Source organism: Protopterus annectens, chromosome 10.part0 (genome assembly GCF_019279795.1).
Source record: "Protopterus annectens isolate FY-2018-M chromosome 10.part0, PAN1.0, whole genome shotgun sequence".
NCBI lineage: Eukaryota > Metazoa > Chordata > Ceratodontiformes > Protopteridae > Protopterus > Protopterus annectens.
The window spans coordinates 1,822,027,131-1,822,049,697 of record NC_056744.1 but is presented as its reverse complement, the minus strand read 5'-3'; the positions used below and the strand labels follow the sequence as shown (position 1 = coordinate 1,822,049,697).

The 22,567-nt window shown below is 41.0% G+C and overlaps 1 protein-coding gene across 1 annotated transcript in view; it reads right to left on the bottom strand.

Moving 5' to 3' along the window:
- The window catches only part of THOC6 (THO complex 6), a gene marked incomplete in the record, with an annotated part of 295,129 nt that overhangs the window by 208,201 nt on the left and 64,361 nt on the right, over positions 1-22,567 (bottom strand). Inside the window, 1 exon segment of the mRNA XM_044086675.1 lies at positions 9,240-9,277. Within this exon segment, the coding sequence (XP_043942610.1) occupies positions 9,240-9,277 (38 nt within the window).

Sequence of the window (22,567 nt, the reverse complement as noted above, 5' to 3'; positions counted from 1 at the left end):
CATTTGTGAGATTGTGACATGGACCTGCTCAGGGTGTTTGCCTGAGTAGGGATATAAACTGACTGCAGGGAGACTCCTCGCTGGGCCACCAGTTCCCAGGCTTAGAGTGCAAGTCTGCATAGCAAGTAGGACTTTGTTCCCCCTTGTTTATTCACATACCACAGAACTGTAGTGTTGTTTGTGGACAACTTTAGGGGTCCTTGTTTTAGGATATGTAGAAAAGCTCTCAAGGCAAACAAGACTGCTCTTATTTCTCTGATGTTGACATGTTCCCCCTGAAGCTGGCTAACCAGGTACCCTGCACTCTCAGGTTGCCTAAAGCAGCTCCCCAGCCCAGATCTGAGGCATCTGTGTACATCTCCTGAACTGGGGGGAAAGGCTTGTAAAGGGAGTCTTGGGCTGAGTGTGATTTGATCCAGCCACCAGAGGATCTGCTTCTTCAGGCAGGGAAGGATGGGAATGTTGAAGTCCAAGCGGTGTGAATGTTGGGTCCATGTTGACTTCAAGTACCACTGGAATTTTCTCATGTGGAGCTTTGTCAATGGCAGCACTTGGATAGTGGAACCCATATGTCCCAGTAACCTGAAATACTGTCTGTCATAGCAGTGGCGTGGAGGACAGAGGGCAGGTACTGCTTTACGTTTTCCACCTTTTGGGGTGGAAAGAATGTTCTCATGACATCTGTCCGTATTCTGAACCCCAGAAAAACTTGGTCCTGGGAGGGATTCAAGTTGGACTTGGGGTAGCTGATGCTGAATATCAGTGCTTGCAAGATTCAGATAACTTTGTGCAGTTGGTGTTGTAGAGATCCGGAACATTCTGCCTCTATCAGGAGGTCGTCCAGGTATGGAAATATTTTAATCCCTTGGACCCTGCAATAACTGGAGCCAGACATTTGGTGAATACTCTTGGAGCTGTAGAGAGTCCAAAGGGCAAGGCAGAGAACTGACAATGTGAGGAACCCACAGAAAAATGTAAGTATTTCCTGTAGTTAGGCCTTATATGGATGTATAGGTAGCCATTCTTTACTTCCAAGGTGGATAGAAATCCCTGAGGCATTACCAAGGTAAAAAAGGGTCTACGGAGTAAGGATACGAAAGGCGGGTACTTGTAAGAAAAGGTTTAGGTGGGACAGATCCAGGATAGGTCTCTATGGTCCATCCTTCCTTGGTATTAGGAAGACTCTGGAGTAAAAGTCCTTTCCCTGTTCTGTCAGGGAACAGGTTGTATGATTCCTTGAGAAAGGAGAGAGTCTGGTAACTGGCTGAAACAGAAGGAGCTGGTCTTTGGGTGGCTGTGGGATGCCTCCCTAAGGAGGGGTGATCCAAGTCATGAAATAATTATTTTCTACAATGGACAAGACCCCCTTGTCTGAGGTAATTCTTCGCCATAAACTGTAAGACGGTGAGAGAACCACAGGGACAGGGGAATGGAATTTGGGGGTGTGGACAGCAAAGGCAGGTAGTCACAGACTACCTGCCCTGTCTTGAAACTGAGGTTTCTGGGCAGGAGTCTGAGCAGGCTTGGAAGGACTCTGCTGCTTCCTAGTTCTCTTTCTACTCCTGGAATGGGGGTTGGAGCAGAGCGTTTTCTAATGAACTGTGTTTTGGTGGGGTAGTTTCTATGAAATTTGGGGATAGGGGAGACAAACAAGTGTTTGAGGCCATGGAGTTAATTTCCATTTTTTTGAAGAGTCTTGAACAGCTCAGCCACTTTAGCCCCAAAAAGGGCAGTTATCCAGAGGAGCGTCCAGGAGTTTGGCCCTAATATCATCAGGTACAGGCTGTACTCTTAACCATGAGGATCTTATAAAGACTGAGGCAGAGGATGCAGATTGGGCAGAAGCTTCTGCAGCATCATGGCTGCATGTAACTGAATGTCATGTGACTTGAAATGACAATGAGATTAGGCTAGATATTTGTGCCTTGGCAGACAAGTCTGGGAGGTCAGCCAAAAGCTTTGTGACTTGAGTTAAAAGCGCCAGGGAATACTTACACGTATGTGTCTGCTAATTTACTGCCTTAGAGGGCAAAATAGCAGATGTGTAAACTTTTTTGCTGATGCACTCCACTGTCTTACTGTCCTTGTCTGTGAGAAGGACAGACGTGGAGCATAGAAGTTTGGATGGTTTATGTGCAGAGACGGAGACCGTGCCAGGGTCTGCAGTAGGGCACTTAATCAGGAATATAGCCCCTTCAGGGACTTTATAGAATCTGTCAGGCATTTGAGGGGCAGGTGGTTGGGAATCTAGATTCACAGAGGTTGCATTGAAAGCATCCAAGAAGGCTGGTAAAACTGGAGGAATGGCAAAATGAGCAGGAGTGCCCACCTACAAAAAGCTTGTAGTATCTTTTCTGGACCTCTGACATTTCAGAGAAATCCCATTTAAAATATTCTCTCATTTTTGAGATGGTCTCACTGAAGGTGAGGTCCTCTCCTGTGGAGTCTGTTTCAGCAGAGTCTTCTTCTGGGGAAGCATACCCAAGAGGGGAGGGCATCTTGGACACATAGGAAAGAATATTCCGAAGAGGAGTCAGAGGAATATTCAGCTTCAGGTTGGACAGTCTCATCAACCTGGGGCCTGGGACTAAGGAGAGGTGGGGGAGCCATTGAAGAAGCAGGCACAGCAGGTCTTAGGGCCATAAAAGCATTAAATAGGCCCTAGGGAAATTAATAATGACCCCAAAAAAGCATCTAACACTAGGGAAATTCCCTCAGTAATAGAATGAGGTGCAGACACAATGGGACGAAAAGGAGGGTTAACCAACTGTTTATGTGTCTTAGGTATTCCAAAAATAACCCCTATTTTTAGTATTAAACAGTTTGCCAATGTCAGAGTTGCCAGAAGCAAGCTATTCAGCTTATCAGTCCCAGACGATGGTGTCGGATGAACAGTCATGTTTAGCAAAGATTCGTCAGCAACCTCTGCTATAATGGCTATGTAAGACAACAAAAATGGAAAAGTAGCCAAAAAACAAATAAATAAGAATAATGGCAGAAGGAGATGACCGCAAAAAGCAATGTAGTCCACAAAAATAGCGTATAAAAACCTTTAATCAACGCTTTCATCAACTGACTTCCTCAGAATACATCCACAGTAAAAAAACACACCCTTAAATACACATTCAAATTAATTAATAGCAATCAATTGTCAATTAAAAATTAAATTAAGTATTAAGCACAGTCAATTTATCTAAGCATATATTTAGTGATAATGAAATTAATTTGCTGAAACATGGTTTGAATTTTGTACCCTGTAACAGGGCTAGCTATAGTAGAACAATTGTAGATATTAAGAAATACACAAGAAAGCTTAATTTGACATATTTATTGCATGAGCTACCATCTACTAATAGTGGTTTTATTAAACCATCTTGCTATACTCCAAAACTACATCATACAATCAAAGTTTTTGAGGAACTTTGTATCGCTGACATTGGCAAACTGTTTAATACTAAAAATTATGTTATGGACAATCTTACCAGGCTTGAAAGGAAAGCATTGGAAGAACTTAGAAGTTTAACAGGACAGTATAGATTTATGAAAAGCGATAAGGGCTCAAATATTGTTATTATGGAACAGGAGACTTATCATGCAAATATGTTAAACATTTTGGAAAATTTAAATGAATACAAAGAAGTGACATTAGCTGATATTTACAAAGCCTTTCGGTTCATTAATTATCATCTTTATGAAGCATTAATGTCAGGAGACATTGGCATTGAATTATACAATTTTTGTGTGGTTGAATATCCTAAAATAGGGGTTATTTTTGGAATACCTAAGACACATAAACAGTTGGTTAACCCTCCTTTCGTCCCATTGTGTCTGCACCTCATTCTATTACTGAGGGAATTTCCCTAGTGTTAGATGCTTTTTTGGGGTCATTATTAATTGATTGTCCATCTTATATTAAAGACTCCTGGCATTTCTTAGAAAAACTCAGGAATTTTCAAGAAAAAGATATTTTTGACTCCAAGAAACATATTATTTTTACCTTGGATGTTGTATCATTGTATACATGTATACCCCATGATGAAGGTGTAGAAGCTGTACGTTGTTTTTTAACAACGAAAAATACTTTTTCTAGTAATGCAATATCAACTATTTGTAGTTTGTTGGAAATTGTTTTAGAAAATAATTTTTTCTTGTTTAAAAATCAATATTTCCAACAAATTAGAGGGGTAGCTATGGGTTCCCCAGCTGCCCCAGCCTACGCCAATACTGTGATGGCATGGTGGGAAGTTGAAAATATGCCTCTTCTAAGCAAAAAATTTAATATTGTATTTTATTCCAGATTCATTGATGATTTAGTCTTTATAATGGAAGGTGATGACAACACAGTAGAAGCATTTTTCAGTGATATTAATTTATCATCTAATTACTTAAAATTTACTAAAGGTAATAGTGGTTTAAGTATCAACTATCTAGATGTTTGTTTGTGGTGGGATGAGTACGATAAAAGATTTCATAGTAAAATCTTTAGAAAACAAACTTTTACCAATGGCTACTTGCACTATCAAAGTAATCACCCAAGACATGTCATTAAAAACATACCCAGAGGCCAATTTATTAGGGCCAGCCGGATGACTAGTAAATATGACGACCTATTACAGGAATTTGTTTTTATTGCCTCTCTTTTTGTCAATAGGGGATAAGAGGAGAATTTAGTGGCAGACAGTGGAAATGAAATTCTTGATAAACATCGTACACACTATCCAGCTATTTTAAACTATTCAGATTCAGATATTGTTAACTTTAATTTAAATTTGAAGTTAAATACTGTTGATACTGGATTAGTGTGTTCTTTGGCAATGAACACTGATACTAGTCGTATCAAAGCTACCTTAGAAAGAAATTGGAGAATTATTCAAGAAAATCAGGATATAGTTGAAGTGGTTGGTAAAAAAACGAATTTTATTTTTCGTAATAATTACAATATTAAAAAATTACTTGAATATAATAATGTCTCCATTAACAATGTTAACACTGCCAAAAAGGGTATGTTTTGTTGTTATAATTGCAAAATCTGTAGATACATTTCGACAGGTCCTTTTATTTCTGTCATTACTGTAGATAAAACTTTGGAGGTTCCAGGATACATCACTTGCAACACGGCTGGCGTTGTTTACATTGCCCTATGTACTGCGTGTCCTGCGTTCTATGTGGGTATGACCACCAGGAGCTTGGGGACACGCATTAAAGAACACATATACAACATTAAGAAAAAAGATTATAATAATGCCTTGTTTAAACATTCCACCACTTGTTCAAATTTTAAAAAATTTGTATTTTCAGTTGTAGAGGTTTGTAAACAAGATTTGAGGGCTGGTGACTTCAAGAATTATCTTGAACAAAGGGAGACATTATGGCAGATTAAATTAACTGCAGACAAACCATCAGGTTTAAACGAAACAATAAATGTAAAATGTTTTTTAAAATATCGCAAGTTATGTATTGACAAACATTATGACTTGTCTTTCTTTTTAAATTGACTGTGCTTAATACTTAATTTAATTTTTAATTGACAATTGATTGCTATTAATTAATTTGAATGTGTATTTAAGGGTGTGTTTTTTTACTGTGGATGTATTCTGAGGAAGTCAGTTGATGAAAGCGTTGATTAAAGGTTTTTATACGCTATTTTTGTGGACTACATTGCTTTTTGCGGTCATCTCCTTCTGCCATTGTTCTTATTTATTTGTTTTTTGGCTACTTTTCCATTTTTAACAGAGGGGCTTATTCTGTTGACAGTTTAGGGTGAAGGGCTGTGGTGATGCTGCTTGGAGTGCAGCTGAGTTGCCGGCAGAGCAACAGGGGACTTGGGAGGGTCCTACAGACAAACATCTAGGGAAAATTTAAGTTTCCAGGTGTTTGCATCTATACAGGACAGCGCTAACCCCCAGTGTGCAATGCGCAGCTACGCAGAGATGTGAGGCTTAAATACAGGCGCATTTCAACAGTTTTAAGACAAACTATCAATGGGAAAACCCCAAACTGAGCCTTTTTCCATGAGCTACACACTTCTGCCACAAGGGTGCAGGGAGGCCCTCTTAATGTCAAATGGCTGGTTTACAGCACTGTGATACCAAACCTTCTAGATTCAGAAAGTCTGAATCAAGCCTATGCTACATAAGGCACAGCGCAGAAAAACATGCAGACACAATCAACAAAAATGAAGCATCAGTTCAAATAAGTACAGTTAAAGTGCAATACAGGCTAGAAATGTACTGATTTTTCAGTCGTTTGCAGTGGATGCCTTGTATTTTAGTTCAGATGCACTCCAGATCTCTGGCCCTAGTCACCAAACTCTGAGCAGCTCTGGTTAACTGAGCATCTGTAAAGTATATGCCTTAACCATTATGCCAACCTTTCCCCAGTACTACATGTAAAGTTTTCTTTAGCTGTATGCCTTTGGAAGATGTTTTAAAATCATGCATCTAAATTACAAACAACCTCAAACTACTTTATAAGTTAGGGTCATATCTGCACAAACTCCTCTAGAACACTTCTCATGTTATTGCCATGGACTGCTCTAGAACACTTCACATTTTACAAGGCTACTTGTCATGTTATGAGACTTGTTGTTACTTAATCTTCTTTGCACTGCTTCCAGCCTATCAGAGAAGTCTTGTTTCCAGGGTAACCATATGTAAACCATACACTCCAGTTTACAATTAGCAGAAGAACTACAGTGGATGTAAAAGGTGTATAGACCCCTGTTAAACTGCCATTTTTTTGTGTGAAATAAAAAAAAAAATGAGACCACAATAAATCAACCTTTAATGTGACCTATAACCTGTACAATTCAGTTGAAAAACAAACAACTCTGTTAGGAGAAAAAAATATAAAAAATAAAAAACATACAATACGCTTGTTGCATAAGTGTGTGTACCCTTAAACTAATACTTTGTTGTGTGTGCACGCATACTTTGTTGAAGCGCCTTTTGATTTAATTACAACATTCAGTCTTATTGGGTAGGAGTCTATTAGCATGGGACATCCTGACCTGGCAAAATTTGCCCACTCTTCCTTGCAAAAGCACTCCACATCCGTCAGATTGTGAGGGCATCTCTTATGCACACAGTCCTCTTCAGGTCACCCCACAGATTTTCTATTGGATTTAGGTCTGGGCTCTGGCTGGGCCAATCTAAAACTTTAACTTTCGTCTGGTGAAGCCATTCTTTTGTTGATTTGGATGTATGGTTGGGGTCAATGTCGCATTGAAAGGTGAAGTTTCTCTTCATCTTTAACTTTCTAGCAGACGCCTGAAGGTTTTGGACCAAAAGTGACTAGTATTTGGAACTGTTCATAATTCCCTCCACCTTGGCTAAAGCCCCAGTTCCAGCTGAAGAAAAGCAACCCCAAAGCATGATACTGCCACCATCATGCTTCACCGTGGGGATGGTGTTCTTTTGGTGATGCTAAGTGTTGTGTTTGCTCTAAACGTACCTTTTGGAATTGTGGCCAAAACGTTCATGCTTGGTCTCATCAGACCATAACACATTTTCCCACATGCTTTTGGGAGACTTGACATATTGTTTTGCAAATTTTAGCTGGGCCTGGATGTTTTTCTGTGTAAGAAAAGGCTTCCATCTTGCACCCCTACCCCATAGTCCAGACATATGGAGAATACAGGAGATTGTTGTTGCATGTAGTACACAACCAGTACTTGCCAGAAATTCCTGCAGCTCCTTCAGTGTTGTTGTAGGTCTCTTGGCAGCCTCCCTGACCTGTTTTCATCTAGTATTTTCATCAATTTTAGAGGGACGTCCAGTTTTTTGCAACGTCACTGTTGTCCCATATTTTCTTCACTTTTTCACTGTGTTCCATGGTATATCCAATGCTGTGGAAATTTTTTTGTACCCTTCTCCTGACTGATACCTTTCAACAATGAGATCCCTTTGATTCTTTGTAAGCTCTCTGAGAACTATGGCTTTTGCTGTAGCAAGCAACTGAGTAACTGTCAAAAAATCCTACTAGGACAGCTGAACTTTATTTGGGGTTAATCAGTCTCTTTAAATTGATGGGAGGTGTGTACCCAAGAAGACTGAATGCTGTAATTTTATCAAAAGGTGCATCAACAAAGTACTAGTTTAAGGGTGTGCAGACTTATGCAACCAGCGTATTGTACATTTTTAATTTTTTATATTTTTCCCCCAACAGATTTGTTTGTTTTTCAATTGAACTGTACAGGTTATAGGTCACATTAAAGGTGGTCTAATTTTTTTATATCACAAAAACCTGGCATTTTATATTCACTGTACCTAAAAATGTAATAACATTCCTCTCTGAAGGACAATGAGGCCAATCCTTCATTAAATATCGTATCTGTATAACTGTGAAATGTTTGCTGATCACAAGCCAACACTCCCATTTTAGGATAACTTTCATAATAAAGAGCAAGGAAGTCATTTTCAAAGGTAAAAGAAAAAAGTCATTAAATTAAGTATCAAACCTTATATAAAAGGGAACAGAAAAAGTACTTGAGGTTTTATTTGGGTAACCAGGAAAGCCCACAGTGAGAACAACTCCCTTTTTTCAAGGAGTCAGTACAGTCAAGTGACCTGCACAGCAGAAAATGTTTCACTTTGCACTGCTATCGCCTTGCACTGAAGTACAAAAGTGGTAAGCGCAAAGAACTGCACTAGTGGTAGTTACGCTTTGCACTGCTAGTCACCTTGCACTGAAGTACAAAAGTGGTAAGTGCTAAAAACTGCACTAGTAGTAGTTTCACTTTGCACTGCTAATCGCCTTGCACTGAAGTACAAAAGTGGTAAGCGCTAAGAACTGCACTAGTGGTAGTTACGCTTTGCACTGCTAGAAACCTTGCACTGAAGTACAAAAGTGGTAAGTGCTAAAAACTGCACGAGTGGTAGTTTCACTTTGCACTGCTAATCGCCTTGCACTGAAGTACAAAAGTGGTAAGCGCTAAGAACTGCACTAGTGGTAGTCTCAGGGACTAATGTAGCGAAAAACGTACAGCTTCCATAATACAGACATAAAAACCCGCCTGCAGCCATATTACAGGCCTTGACATGTGACATGGGAAAGTCAGTCACTCATCCTACAAATTAATCATTAAAAATGCAGCTAGCTTCACTATCTTGTACAGCATAACAATAGGTGCAGTAACGTGCTCACCTACACAAAAACTAACAGCACAGAATCATTAAACACAGTAGCTTCCTCCTTTCAGTTCACAGACACTGATGTTTAGAGAAACATTTGCAGCTTACCTGAAAGGTGGCTTGCGGCTCCATGCTTCTTTGCACCCCTTAACAGAAAGGAACACAGACTTATGTTAATGCCATTATATAACTCCCCCCTAGCTACTCTGTGCACTTCAGCTAGTCTACACGGCACAGTTCTAAACGAATGACATCCTTTATTGTTTTTTTAACATCCATTTCAAATCATTTCAATTTATACAGCAACAGATTAACAAAAAGGAAAAAAATGTAGTAATAAAACATTGTGCAGTGTATACACTTTTTAATGACAATTTTCATTCACTTCAACAGCACATAAATTCTCAAATTCCTACTTTCCCCTAAATGTCACTTCGCTTTCGGAGCATTATTCTATATACTGCTCCCCAAAAAATCCATTAATTTCCATGAAATTTGCTCCTTCCATTTTTTTTATGTCACTTCCAGTTCTTTTATCCCCTTTATTCAATACCAATTTTCTATTAATTAATTTTTGACCATCAACAGCATTACATTTAGTAAATCCTTACTATGTCTTAGCATTTCAGACCCTATATCCCAGCTCAAAATAATTATTTTTTTCTTAATTACTAGAATTTTTTCCCAAAACATTTCGGACTACCTGTTCTGAAGTGAATTTTAAAATATGTTAATATGTTGTGTCCCCTCTCAAGGAAACATGTTCCCAATTTCTTCCTGCTTCCCATCACATCTCCAGCATTTACATCAACTTGAAGAAAAATCCTCTGAAATCTACTCAAGGTAGAAAAAGACCTATGCAAACACTACAATGCAACCCCCATAACCTTTTGGCTGAAATGCATATCTAAGAAAACTTCAGGATTTCTTCCATTTGTTCCTCTGTAATTTGCCTTTCTATTCTCATAAACCATAAGAATCGATGCAGAAGAAGTTATCATGCATTATTTTATATGGCCTAATTACACTTTTCTGACAAACACCTTCTGTTTTATACTCTGCCAGAACTGACTTGTCACACAGCACTCCCATCACCCTCTTCGTTCCCTGTACTGTTATTAATTTTTATATGTCCTAAGTCACACAGCACTCCCGTCGCCCTCTTCGTTCCCTGTACTGTTATTAATTTTTATATGTCCTAAGTCACACTGCACTCCCGTCGCCCTCTTCATTCCCTGTACTGTTATTAATATTTATATGTCCTAAGTCACACAGCACTCCCGTCGCCCTCTTTGTTTAATGTTATTAATTTTTATATGTCCTAAGTCACACTGCACTCCCGTCGCCCTCTTCGTTCCCTGTACTGTTATTAATTTTTATATGTCCTAAGTCACACTGCACTCCCGTCGCCCTCTTCGGTCCCTGTACTGTTATTAATTTTTATATGTCCTAAGTCACACAGCACTCCCGTCGCCCTCTTCGTTCCCTGTACTGTTATTAATTTTTATATGTCCTAAGTCACACTGCACTCCCGTCGCCCTCTTCATTCCCTGTACTGTTATTAATATTTATATGTCCTAAGTCATACAGCACTCCCGTCGCCCTCTTCATTCCCTGTACTGTTATTAATTTTTATATGTCCTAAGTCACACAGCACTCCCGTCACCCTCTTCATTCCCTGTACTGTTATTAATTTTTATATGTCCTAAGTCACACAGCACTCCCGTCACCCTCTTCATTCCCTGTACTGTTATTAATTTTTATATGTCCTAAGTCACACAGCACTCCCGTCGCCCTCTTCGTTTAATGTTATTAATTTTTATATGTCCTAAGTCACATAGCACTCCCGTCGCCCTCTTCGTTCCCTGTACTCTGTTATTAATTTTTATATGTCCTAAGTCACACAGCACTCCCGTCGCCCTCTTCGTTCCCTGTACTGTTATTAATTTTTATATGTCCTAAGTCACACTGCACTCCCGTCGCCCTCTTCGTTCCCTGTACTGTTATTAATATTTATATATCCTAAGTCACACTGCACTCCCGTCGCCCTCTTCGTTCCCTGTACTGTTATTAATTTTTATATGTCCTAAGTCACACAGCACTCCCGTCACCCTCTTCGTTTAATGTTATTAATTTTTATATGTCTTAAGTCACACTGCACTCCCGTCGCCCTCTTCGTTCCCTGTACTGTTATTAATATTTATATGTCCTAAGTCACACTGCACTCCCGTCGCCCTCTTCGTTCCCTGTACTGTTATTAATTTTTATATGTCCTAAGTCACACAGCACTCCCGTCGCCCTCTTCGTTCCCTGTACTGTTATTAAAATTTATATGTCCTAAGTCACACAGCATTCCCGTCACCCTCTTCGTTCCCTGTACTGTTATTAATATTTATATATCCTAAGTCACACAGCACTCCCGTCGCCCTCTTCGTTCCCTGTACTGTTATTAATTTTTATATGTCCTAAGTCACACTGCACTCCCGTCGCCCTCTTCGTTCCCTGTACTGTTATTAATTTTTATATGTCCTAAGTCACACTGCACTCCCGTCGCCCTCTTCGTTCCCTGTACTGTTATTAATTTTTATATGTCCTAAGTCACACAGCACTCCCGTCGCCCTCTTCGTTCCCTGTACTCGGTTATTAATTTTTATAAGTCCTAAGTCACACAGCACTCCCGTCGCCCTCTTCGTTCCCGTACTGTTATTAATATTTATATGTCCTAAGTCACACTGCACTCCCGTCGCCCTCTTCGTTCCCTGTACTGTTATTAATTTTTATATGTCCTAAGTCACACTGCACTCCCGTCGCCCTCTTCGTTCCCTGTACTGTTATTAATTTTTATATGTCCTAAGTCACACTGCACTCCCGTCGCCCTCTTCGTTCCCTGTACTGTTATTAATTTTTATATGTCCTAAGTCACACTGCACTCCCGTCACCCTCTTCGTTCCCTGTACTGTTATTAATTTTTATGTCCTAAGTCACACTGCACTCCCGTCGCCCTCTTCGTTCCCTGTACTGTTATTAATTTTTATATGTCCTAAGTCACACTGCACTCCCGTCGCCCTCTTCGTTCCCTGTACTGTTATTAATATTTATATGTCCTAAGTCACACTGCACTCCCGTCGCCCTCTTCGTTCCCTGTACTGTTATTAATTTTTATATGTCCTAAGTCACACAGCACTCCCGTCGCCCTCTTCGTTCCCTGTACTGTTATTAATTTTTATATGTCCTAAGTCACACAGCACTCCCGTCGCCCTCTTCGTTCCCTGTACTGTTATTAATTTTTATATGTCCTAAGTCACACAGCACTCCCGTCACCCTCTTCGTTTAATGTTATTAATTTTTATATGTCTTAAGTCACACAGCACTCCCGTCGCCCTCTTCGTTCCCTGTACTGTTATTAATTTTTATATGTCTTAAGTCACACTGCACTCCCGTCGCCCTCTTCGTTCCCTGTACTCAGTTATTAATTTTTATATGTCCTAAGTCACACAGCACTCCCGTCGCCCTCTTCGTTCCCTGTACTGTTATTAATTTTTATATGTCTTAAGTCACACTGCACTCCCGTCGCCCTCTTCGTTCCCTGTACTGTTATTAATTTTTATATGTCCCAAGTCACACAGCACTCCCGTCGCCCTCTTTGTTTAATGTTATTAATTTTTATATGTCCTAAGTCACATAGCACTCCCGTCACCCTCTTCGTTCCCTGTACTGTTATTAATTTTTATATGTCCTAAGTCACACTGCACTCCCGTCGCCCTCTTCGTTCTCTGTACTGTTATTAATTTTTATATGTCCTAAGTCACACAGCACTCCCGTCGCCCTCTTCGTTCCCTGTACTGTTATTAATTTTTATATGTCCTAAGTCACACAGCACTCCGCCGCCCTCTTCGTTCCCTGTACTGTTATTAATATTTATATGTCCTAAGTCACACAGCACTCCCGTCGCCCTCTTCGTTCCCTGTACTGTTATTAATATTTATATATCCTAAGTCACACAGCACTCCCGTCGCCCTCTTCGTTTAATGTTATTAATTTTTATATGTCCTAAGTCACACAGCACTCCCGTCGCCCTCTTCGTTCCCTGTACTGTTATTAATTTTTATATGACCTAAGTCACATAGCACTCCCGTCGCCCTCTTCGTTCCCTGTACTGTTATTAATTTTTATATGTCCTAAGTCACACTGCACTCCCGTCGCCCTCTTCGTTCCCTGTACTGTTATTAATTTTTATATGTCCTAAGTCACACTGCACTCCCGTCGCCCTCTTCGTTCCCTGTACTGTTATTAATTTTATATGTGCTAAGTCATACAGCACTCCCGTCGCCCTCTTCGTTCCCTGTACTGTTATTAATTTTTATATGTCCTAAGTCACACAGCACTCCCGTCGCCCTCTTCGTTCCCTGTACTGTTATTAATTTTTATATGTCCTAAGTCACACAGCACTCCCGTCGCCCTCTTCGTTTAATGTTATTAATTTTTATATGTCCTAAGTCACACAGCACTCCCGTCGCCCTCTTCGTTCCCTGTACTGTTATTAATTTTTATATGTCCTAAGTCACACAGCACTCCCGTCGCCCTCTTCGTTCCCTGTACTGTTATTAATTTTTATATGTCCTAAGTCACACAGCACTCCCGTCGCCCTCTTCATTCCCTGTACTCTGTTATTAATTTTTATATGTCCTAAGTCACACAGCACTCTCATCGCCCTCTTCGTTCCCTGTACTCTGTTATTAATTTTTATATGTCCTAAGTCACACAGCACTCCCGTCGCCCTCTTCTTTCCCTGTACTCTTATTAATTTTATATGTCCTAAGTCACACAGCACTCCATGCCCTCTTCGTTCCCTGTACTGTTATTAATTTTATATGTCCTAAGTCACACTGCACTCCGCCCTCTTCGTTCCCTGTACTGTTATTAATTTTATATGGGCTAAGTCACACAGCACTCCCGTCGCCCTGTTCGTTCCCTGTACTGTTATTAATTTTATATGTCCTAAGTCACACAGCACTCCGTCGCCCTCTTCGTTCCCTGTACTGTTATTAATTTTATATGTCCTAAGTCACACAGCACTCCGTCGCCCTCTTCGTTCCTGTACTGTTATTAATTTTATATGTCCTAAGTCACACAGCACTCCGTGCCCTCTTCGTTCCCTGTACTGTTATTAATTTTTATATGTCCTAAGTCACACAGCACTCCGTCCCCCTCTTAGTTCCCTGTACTGTTATTAATTTTTATATGTCCTAAGTCACACAGCACTCCCGTCGCCCTCTTCGTTCGCTCCCTGTACTGTTATTAATTTTATATGTCCTAAGTCACACAGCACTCCCGCCCTCTTCGTTCCTGTACTGTTATTAATTTTATATGTCCTAAGTCACACAGCACTCCGTCGCCCTCTTCGTTCCCTGTACTGTTATTAATTTTATATGTCCTAAGTCACACAGCACTCCGTCGCCCTCTTCGTTCCCTGTACTGTTATTAATTTTATATGTCCTAAGTCACACAGCACTCCGTCGCCCTCTTCGTTCCCTGTACTGTTATTAATTTTTATATGTCCTAAGTCACACAGCACTCCGTCGCCCTCTTCGCTCCCTGTACTGTTATTAATTTTATATGTCCTAAGTCACACAGCACTCCATCCGCCCTCTTCGTTCCCTGTACTGTTATTAATTTTATATGTCCTAAGTCACACAGCACTCCGTCGCCCTCTTCGTTCCCTGTACTGTTATTAATTTTTATATGTCCTAAGTCACACAGCACTCCCGCCGCCCTCTTCGCTCCCTGTACTGTTATTAATTTTATATGTCCTAAGTCACACAGCACTCCGTCGCCCTCTTCGCTCCCTGTACTGTTATTAATTTTATATGTCCTAAGTCACACAGCACTCCGTCGCCCTCTTCGTTCCCTGTACTGTTATTAATTTTATATGTCCTAAGTCACACAGCACTCCTGCCCTCTTCGTTCCCTGTACTGTTACTGTTATTAATTTTATATGTCCTAAGTCACACAGCACTCCCAGCCCTCTTCGTTCCTGTACTGTTATTAATTTTTATATGTCCTAAGTCACACAGCACTCCCGCCCTCTTCGCTCCCTGTACTGTTATTAATTTTATATGTCCTAAGTCACACAGCACTCCCGCCTCTTCTTCCCTGTACTGTTATTAATTTTATATGTCCTAAGTCACACAGCACTCCCGCCCTCTTCGTTCCCTGTACTGTTATTAATTTTATATGTCCTAAGTCACACAGCACTGCACTCCCGTCGCCCTCTTCGTTCCCTGTACTGTTATTAATTTTTATATGTCCTAAGTCACACAGCACTCCCGTCGCCCTCTTCGTTCCCTGTACTGTTATTAATTTTTATATGTCCTAAGTCACACAGCACTCCGCCGCCTCTTCGTTCCCTGTACTGTTATTAATTTTATATGTCCTAAGTCACACAGCACTCCCGTCGCCCTCTTCGTTCCCTGTACTGTTATTAATTTTTATATGTCCTAAGTCACACAGCACTCCCGTCGCCCTCTTCGTTCCCTGTACTGTTATTAATTTTTATATGTCTTAAGTCACACAGCACTCCCGTCGCCCTCTTCCCTGTACTGTTATTAATTTTATATGTCCTAAGTCACACAGCACTCCCGCCCTCTTCGTTCCCTGTACTGTTATTAATTTTATATGTCCTAAGTCACACAGCACTCCCGCCGCCTCTTCGCTCCCTGTACTGTTATTAATTTTATATGTCCTAAGTCACACAGCACTCCCATCGCCCTCTTCGCTCCCTGTACTGTTATTAATTTTATATGTCCTAAGTCACACAGCACTCCCGCCGCCTCTTCGCTCCCTGTACTGTTATTAATTTTTATATGTCCTAAGTCACACTGCACTCCCGCCTCTTCGTTCCCTGTACTGTTATTAATTTTTATATGTCCTAAGTCACACAGCACTCCCGTCGCCCTCTTCGTTCCCTGTACTGTTATTAATTTTATATGTCCTAAGTCACACAGCACTCCCATCGCCCTCTTCGCTCCCTGTACTGTTATTAATTTTATATGTCCTAAGTCACACAGCACTCCGTCGCCCTCTTCGTTCCCTGTACTGTTATTAATTTTTATATGTCCTAAGTCACACTGCACTCCCTGCCCTCTTCGCTCCCTGTACTCGGTTATTAATTTTATATGTCCTAAGTCACACACTCCCGTCCGCCTCTTCGCTCCCTGTACTGTTATTAATTTTATATGTCCTAAGTCACACTGCACTCCCGCCGCCTCTTCGTTCCCTGTACTGTTATTAATTTTATATGTCCTAAGTCACACAGCACTCCACTCCGCCCTCTTCGCTCCCTGTACTGTTATTAATTTTATATGTCCTAAGTCACACTGCACCCCGCCCTCTTCGTTCCCTGTACTGTTATTAATTTTATATGTCCTAAGTCACACAGCACTCCGTCGCCCTCTTCGTTCCTGTACTGTTATTAATTTTATATGTCCTAAGTCACACTGCACTCCGTCGCCTCTTCGTTCCTGTACTGTTATTAATTTTATATGTCCTAAGTCACACTGCACTCCCGTCCGCCTCTTCGTTCCTGTACTGTTATTAATTTTATATGTCCTAAGTCACACTGCACTCCCGTCGCCCTCTTAGTTCCCTGTACTGTTATTCTGTTATTAATTTTATATGTCCTAAGTCACACTGCACTCCCGCCGCCTCTTCATTCCTGTACTGTTATTAATTTTATATGTCCTAAGTCACACTGCACTCCCGCCCTCTTCATTCCCTGTACTGTTATTAATTTTATATGTCCTAAGTCACACAGCACTCCCGCGCCTCTTCATTCTCTGTACTGTTATTAATTTTTATATGTCCTAAGTCACACAGCACTCCGCCGCCCTCTTCGTTCTCTGTACTGTTATTAATTTTATATGTCCTAAGTCACACTGCACTCCTAAGCCGCCTCTTCGTTCCCTGTACTGTTATTAATTTTATATGTCCTAAGTCACACTGCACTCCCCGCCCTCTTCGTTTCCCTGTACTGTTATTAATTTTTATATGTCCTAAGTCACACTGCACTCCCGCCGCCCTCTTCGTTCCCTGTACTGTTATTAATTTTTATATGTCCTAAGTCACACTGCACTCCCGTCGCCCTCTTCGTTCCCTGTACTGTTATTAATTTTTATATGTCCTAAGTCACACAGCACTCCCGTCGCCCTCTTCGTTCCCTGTACTGTTATTAATTTTATATGTCCTAAGTCACACTGCACTCCGTCGCCCTCTTCGTTCCCTGTACTGTTATTAATTTTATATGTCCTAAGTCACACAGCACTCCCGCGCCTCTTCGTTCCTGTACTCGGTTATTAATTTTATATGTCCTAAGTCACACAGCACTCCGTCGCCTCTTCGTTCCCTGTACTGTTATTAATATTTATATGTCCTAAGTCACACTGCACTCCCGTCGCCCTCTTCGTTCCCTGTACTGTTATTAATTTTTATATGTCCTAAGTCACACTGCACTCCCGTCGCCCTCTTCTCCCTGTACTGTTATTAAAATTTATATGTCCTAAGTCACACAGCATTCCCGTCACCCTCTTCGTTCCCTGTACTGTTATTAATATTTATATATCCTAAGTCACACAGCACTCCCGTCGCCCTCTTCGTTCCCTGTACTGTTATTAATTTTTATATGTCCTAAGTCACACAGCACGCTCTTCGCCCTGTACTGTTATTAATTTTTATATGTCCTAAGTCACACAGCACTCCCGTCGCCCTATTCGTTCCCTGTACTCGGTTATTAATTTTTATATGTCCTAAGTCACACAGCACTCCCGTCGCCCTCTTCGTTCCTTGTACTGTTATTAATATTTATATGTCCTAAGTCACACTGCACTCCCGTCGCCCTCTTCGTTCCCTGTACTGTTATTAAAATTTATATGTCCTAAGTCACACAGCATTCCCGTCACCCTCTTCGTTCCCTGTACTGTTATTAATATTTATATATCCTAAGTCACACAGCACTCCCGTCGCCCTCTTCGTTCCCTGTACTGTTATTAATTTTTATATGTCCTAAGTCACACTGCACTCCTGCCCTCTTCGTTCCCTGTACTGTTATTAATTTTATATGTCCTAAGTCACACAGCACTCCGTAGCCCTCTTCGTTCCCTGTACTGTTATTAATTTTATATGTCCTAAGTCACACAGCACTCCTGCCGCCCTCTTTTCCTGTACTGTTATTAATTTTATATGTCCTAAGTCACACTGCACTCCCGCCCTCTTCGCTCCTGTACTGTTATTAATTTTTATATGTCCTAAGTCACACTGCACTCCTCACCACCCTCTTCGTTCCCTGTACTGTTATTAATTTTTATATGTCCTAAGTCACACTGCACTCCCCGCCTCTTCGTTCCTGTACTGTTATTAATTTTATATGTCCTAAGTCACACAGCACTCCCGTCGCCCTCTTCGCTCCCTGTACTGTTATTAATATTTATATGTCCTAAGTCACACTGCACTCCCGCCCTCTTCGTTCCCTGTACTGTTATTAATTTTATATGTCCTAAGTCACACTGCACTCCCGCCTCTTCGCTCCCTGTACTGTTATTAATATTTATATGTCCTAAGTCACACTGCACTCCGTCGCCCTCTTCGTTCCCTGTACTGTTATTAAAATTTATATGTCCTAAGTCACACAGCATTCCCGTCACCCTCTTCGCTCCTGTACTGTTATTAATATTTATATATCCTAAGTCACACAGCACTCCGTCGCCCTCTTCGCTCCCTGTACTGTTATTAATTTTATATGTCCTAAGTCACACTGCACTCCCGCCTCTTCGTTCCCTGTACTGTTATTAATTTTATATGTCCTAAGTCACACAGCACTCCCGCCTCTTCGTTCCCTGTACTGTTATTAATATTTATATGTCCTAAGTCACACTGCACTCTCGCCCTCTTCGTTACCTGTACTGTTATTAAAATTTATATGTCCTAAGTCACACAGCATTCCCGTCACCCTCTTCGTTCCCTGTACTGTTATTAATTTTTATATGTCCTAAGTCACACAGCACTCCCGTCGCCCTCTTCGTTTAATGTTATTAATTTTTATATGTCCTAAGTCACACAGCACTCCGTCGCCTCTTCGTTCCCTGTACTGTTATTAATTTTTATATGTCCTAAGTCACACTGCACTCCCGTCGCCCTCTTCGTTCCCTGTACTGTTATTAATTTTTATATGTCCTAAGTCACACAGCACTCCCGTCGCCCTCTTCGTTCCCTGTACTCGGTTATTAATTTTTATATGTCCTAAGTCACACTGCACTCCCGTCGCCCTCTTCGTTCTCTGTACTGTTATTCATTTTTATATGTCCGAAGTCACACAGCACTCCCGTCGCCCTCTTCGTTCTCTGTACTGTTATTTATTTTTATATGTCCTAAGTCACACTGCACTCCCGTCGCCCTCTTCGTTCCCTGTACTCGGTTATTAATTTTTATATGTCCTAAGTCACACTGCACTCCCGTCACCCTCTTCGTTCCCTGTACTGTTATTAATTTTTATATGTCCTAAGTCACACAGCACTCCCGTCGCCCTCTTCGTTCTCTGTACTGTTATTTATTTTTATATGTCCTAAGTCACACTGCACTCCCGTCGCCCTCTTCGTTCCCTGTACTGTTATTAATATTTATATATCCTAAGTCACACTGCACTCCCTTTGCCCTCTTCGTTCCCTGTACTCGGTTATTAATTTTTATATGTCCTAAGTCACACTGCACTCCCGTCACCCTCTTCGTTCCCTGTACTGTTATTAATTTTTATATGTCCTAAGTCACACAGCACTCCCGTCGCCCTCTTCGTTCCCTGTACTCGGTTATTAATTTTTATATGTCCTAAGTCACACAGCACTCCCGTCGCCCTCTTCGTTCTCTGTACTGTTATTCATTTTTATATGTCCTAAGTCACACTGCACTCCCGTCGCCCTCTTCGTTCCCTGTACTGTTATTAATTTTTATATGTCCTAAGTCACACAGCACTCCCGTCCCCTCTTCGTTCCCTGTACTGTTATTAATTTTTATATGTCCTAAGTCACACAGCACTCCCGTCGCCCTATTCGTTCCCTGTACTCGGTTATTAATTTTTATATGTCCTAAGTCACACAGCACTCCCGTCGCCCTCTTCGTTCCCTGTACTGTTATTAATTTTTATATGTCCTAAGTCACACAGCACTCCCGTCGCCCTCTTCGTTCCCTGTACTGTTATTAATTTTTATATGTCCTAAGTCACACTGCACTCCCGTCGCCCTCTTCGGTCCCTGTACTGTTATTAATTTTTATATGTCCTAAGTCACACAGCACTCCTGTCGCCCTCTTCGTTCCCTGTACTGTTATTAATTTTTATATGTCCTAAGTCACACAGCACTCCCGTCGCCCTCTTCGTTCTCTGTACTGTTATTTATTTTTATATGTCCTAAGTCACACAGCACTACCGTCGCCCTCTTCGTTCTCTGTACTCCGTTATTAATATTTATGTGTCCTAAGTCACACAGAACTCCCGTCGCCCTCTTCGTTCCCTTTACTTGTTATTAATTTTTATATGACCTAAGTCACACTGCACTCCCGTCGCCCTCTTCGTTCCCTGTACTCGGTTATTAATTTTTATATGTCCTAAGTCACACTGCACTCCCGTCGCCCTGTTCGTTCCCTGTACTGTTATTAATTTTTATATGTCCTAAGTCACACAGCACTCCCGTCGCCCTCTCCGTTCCCTGTACAGTTATTAATTTTTATATGTCCTAAGTCACACAGCACTCCCGTCGCCCTCTTCGTTCCCTGTACTGTTATTAATTTTTATATGTCCTAAGTCACACAGCACTCCCGTCGTCCTCTTCGTTCTCTGTACTGTTATTAATTTTTATATGTCCTAAGTCACACAGCACTCCCGCCGCCCTATTCGTTCCCTGTACTCGGTTATTAATTTTTATATGTCCTAAGTCACACTGCGCTCCCGTCGCCCTCTTCGTCCTCCGTTATTAATTTTTATATGTCCCAAGTCACACTGCACTCCTGTCGCCCTCTTCGTTCCCTGTACTCAGTTATTAATTTTTATATGTCCCAAGTCACACTGCACTCCCGTTGTCCGTTTCTCTCGCTCTCTCTCTCTCAAACCCCTCCTATCTATTTCAACAGCATCCCTTTCCACTTTGATTTATCACCTTCTGCTTGAGCAATGCAGATGACAAATATAACTATGCAGCTTTAATGTACCCTTTCAAATAAGATATCCCTGAACCACTTAGCTCTTGCCATATTTCCCTCCCAAATACACTCCTTCAACTCACTGCTGCTGTCCATAACTTCTCTGGTTGATAAACATATGCCTGACCTATAACACTAAAGGGTCTAAACATTTTCCCTGTTTGTACTTTACTGCCCATACACATAATCAATGACTTCCAATTTCTTAATGTTTGTATCATGGTCCGTTTAGACTTTTGCAATGTCCTTCCCTGCCATAAAGTTTTAAGTAATTCAACTTATTATGTTCCAATTCGATACGGGTGGTACTAAACCTCAGTGTGGGGGCACAGAGTTTGTCCCACAGCTTTTCTTTATTTTCAGTTCATATTTTGATACGACTAGAAGCGTCTCAAAATGTTTATCTACATCAAAATGTCCTTTTCTGGATTTATCATCAAGTACAAAATAATAAAAAAAAATATTTGCAAATTAAATTAACACACCAGTTACATCCTTGACTGCGTAAATCCCTTATCTTCTTTGCTAAAGGGTCTAAATATAATGCAAATAACAGAGGAAAGTTACACATATTTTAATGTTTTCTTGGTTCAAACACAGCTTGTCTGAGAGGAAGCTTCCCACCATCATTCTTACCTCAGAACTTTCATAAATCCACCTCATTAAGTCTATTATAGGTTCATAGGTAGGTACTAGGCCTATACAAGCTGAGCCAAAAAGGTACCCTGGCTTTCGCCGCCTAAGAAAATTATTTTCCTGTGCCCCTGTCGAGCAGAGCCACAGAGGTGATCCCTGGGGTGAATTTCCTATTTTTCACCCAATCATCAAGATTTTTCTTGAAGAGTCCTAATGAGGAGCTTTGTTTGATACAGATAGGGAGTTTGTTCCAGAGTATGGGAAGTCTCTGGGACAGTAATCTATCCCTCCAGCATGTTCTGTTTTTTGTGGTGACAAGGTTTAGGTCCCTAGAGCGTGTAGCTCGTCCATCAGGGAATGCACCTGACACCATTGCCCTACTCAGAAAATGCCAGCAGAGTATTCCGAATGCTTTCTGTGCATCAATACTCATCAACATTAGTGCTTTCATACACCTGGCTTCCATCTGGAACATCACTATTCTATTAATGTTTTAATATGATGGTCTCCCTTTCATAAAACCACTATGATCCATAGCTATCAATTTTGGTAACACTGATGGC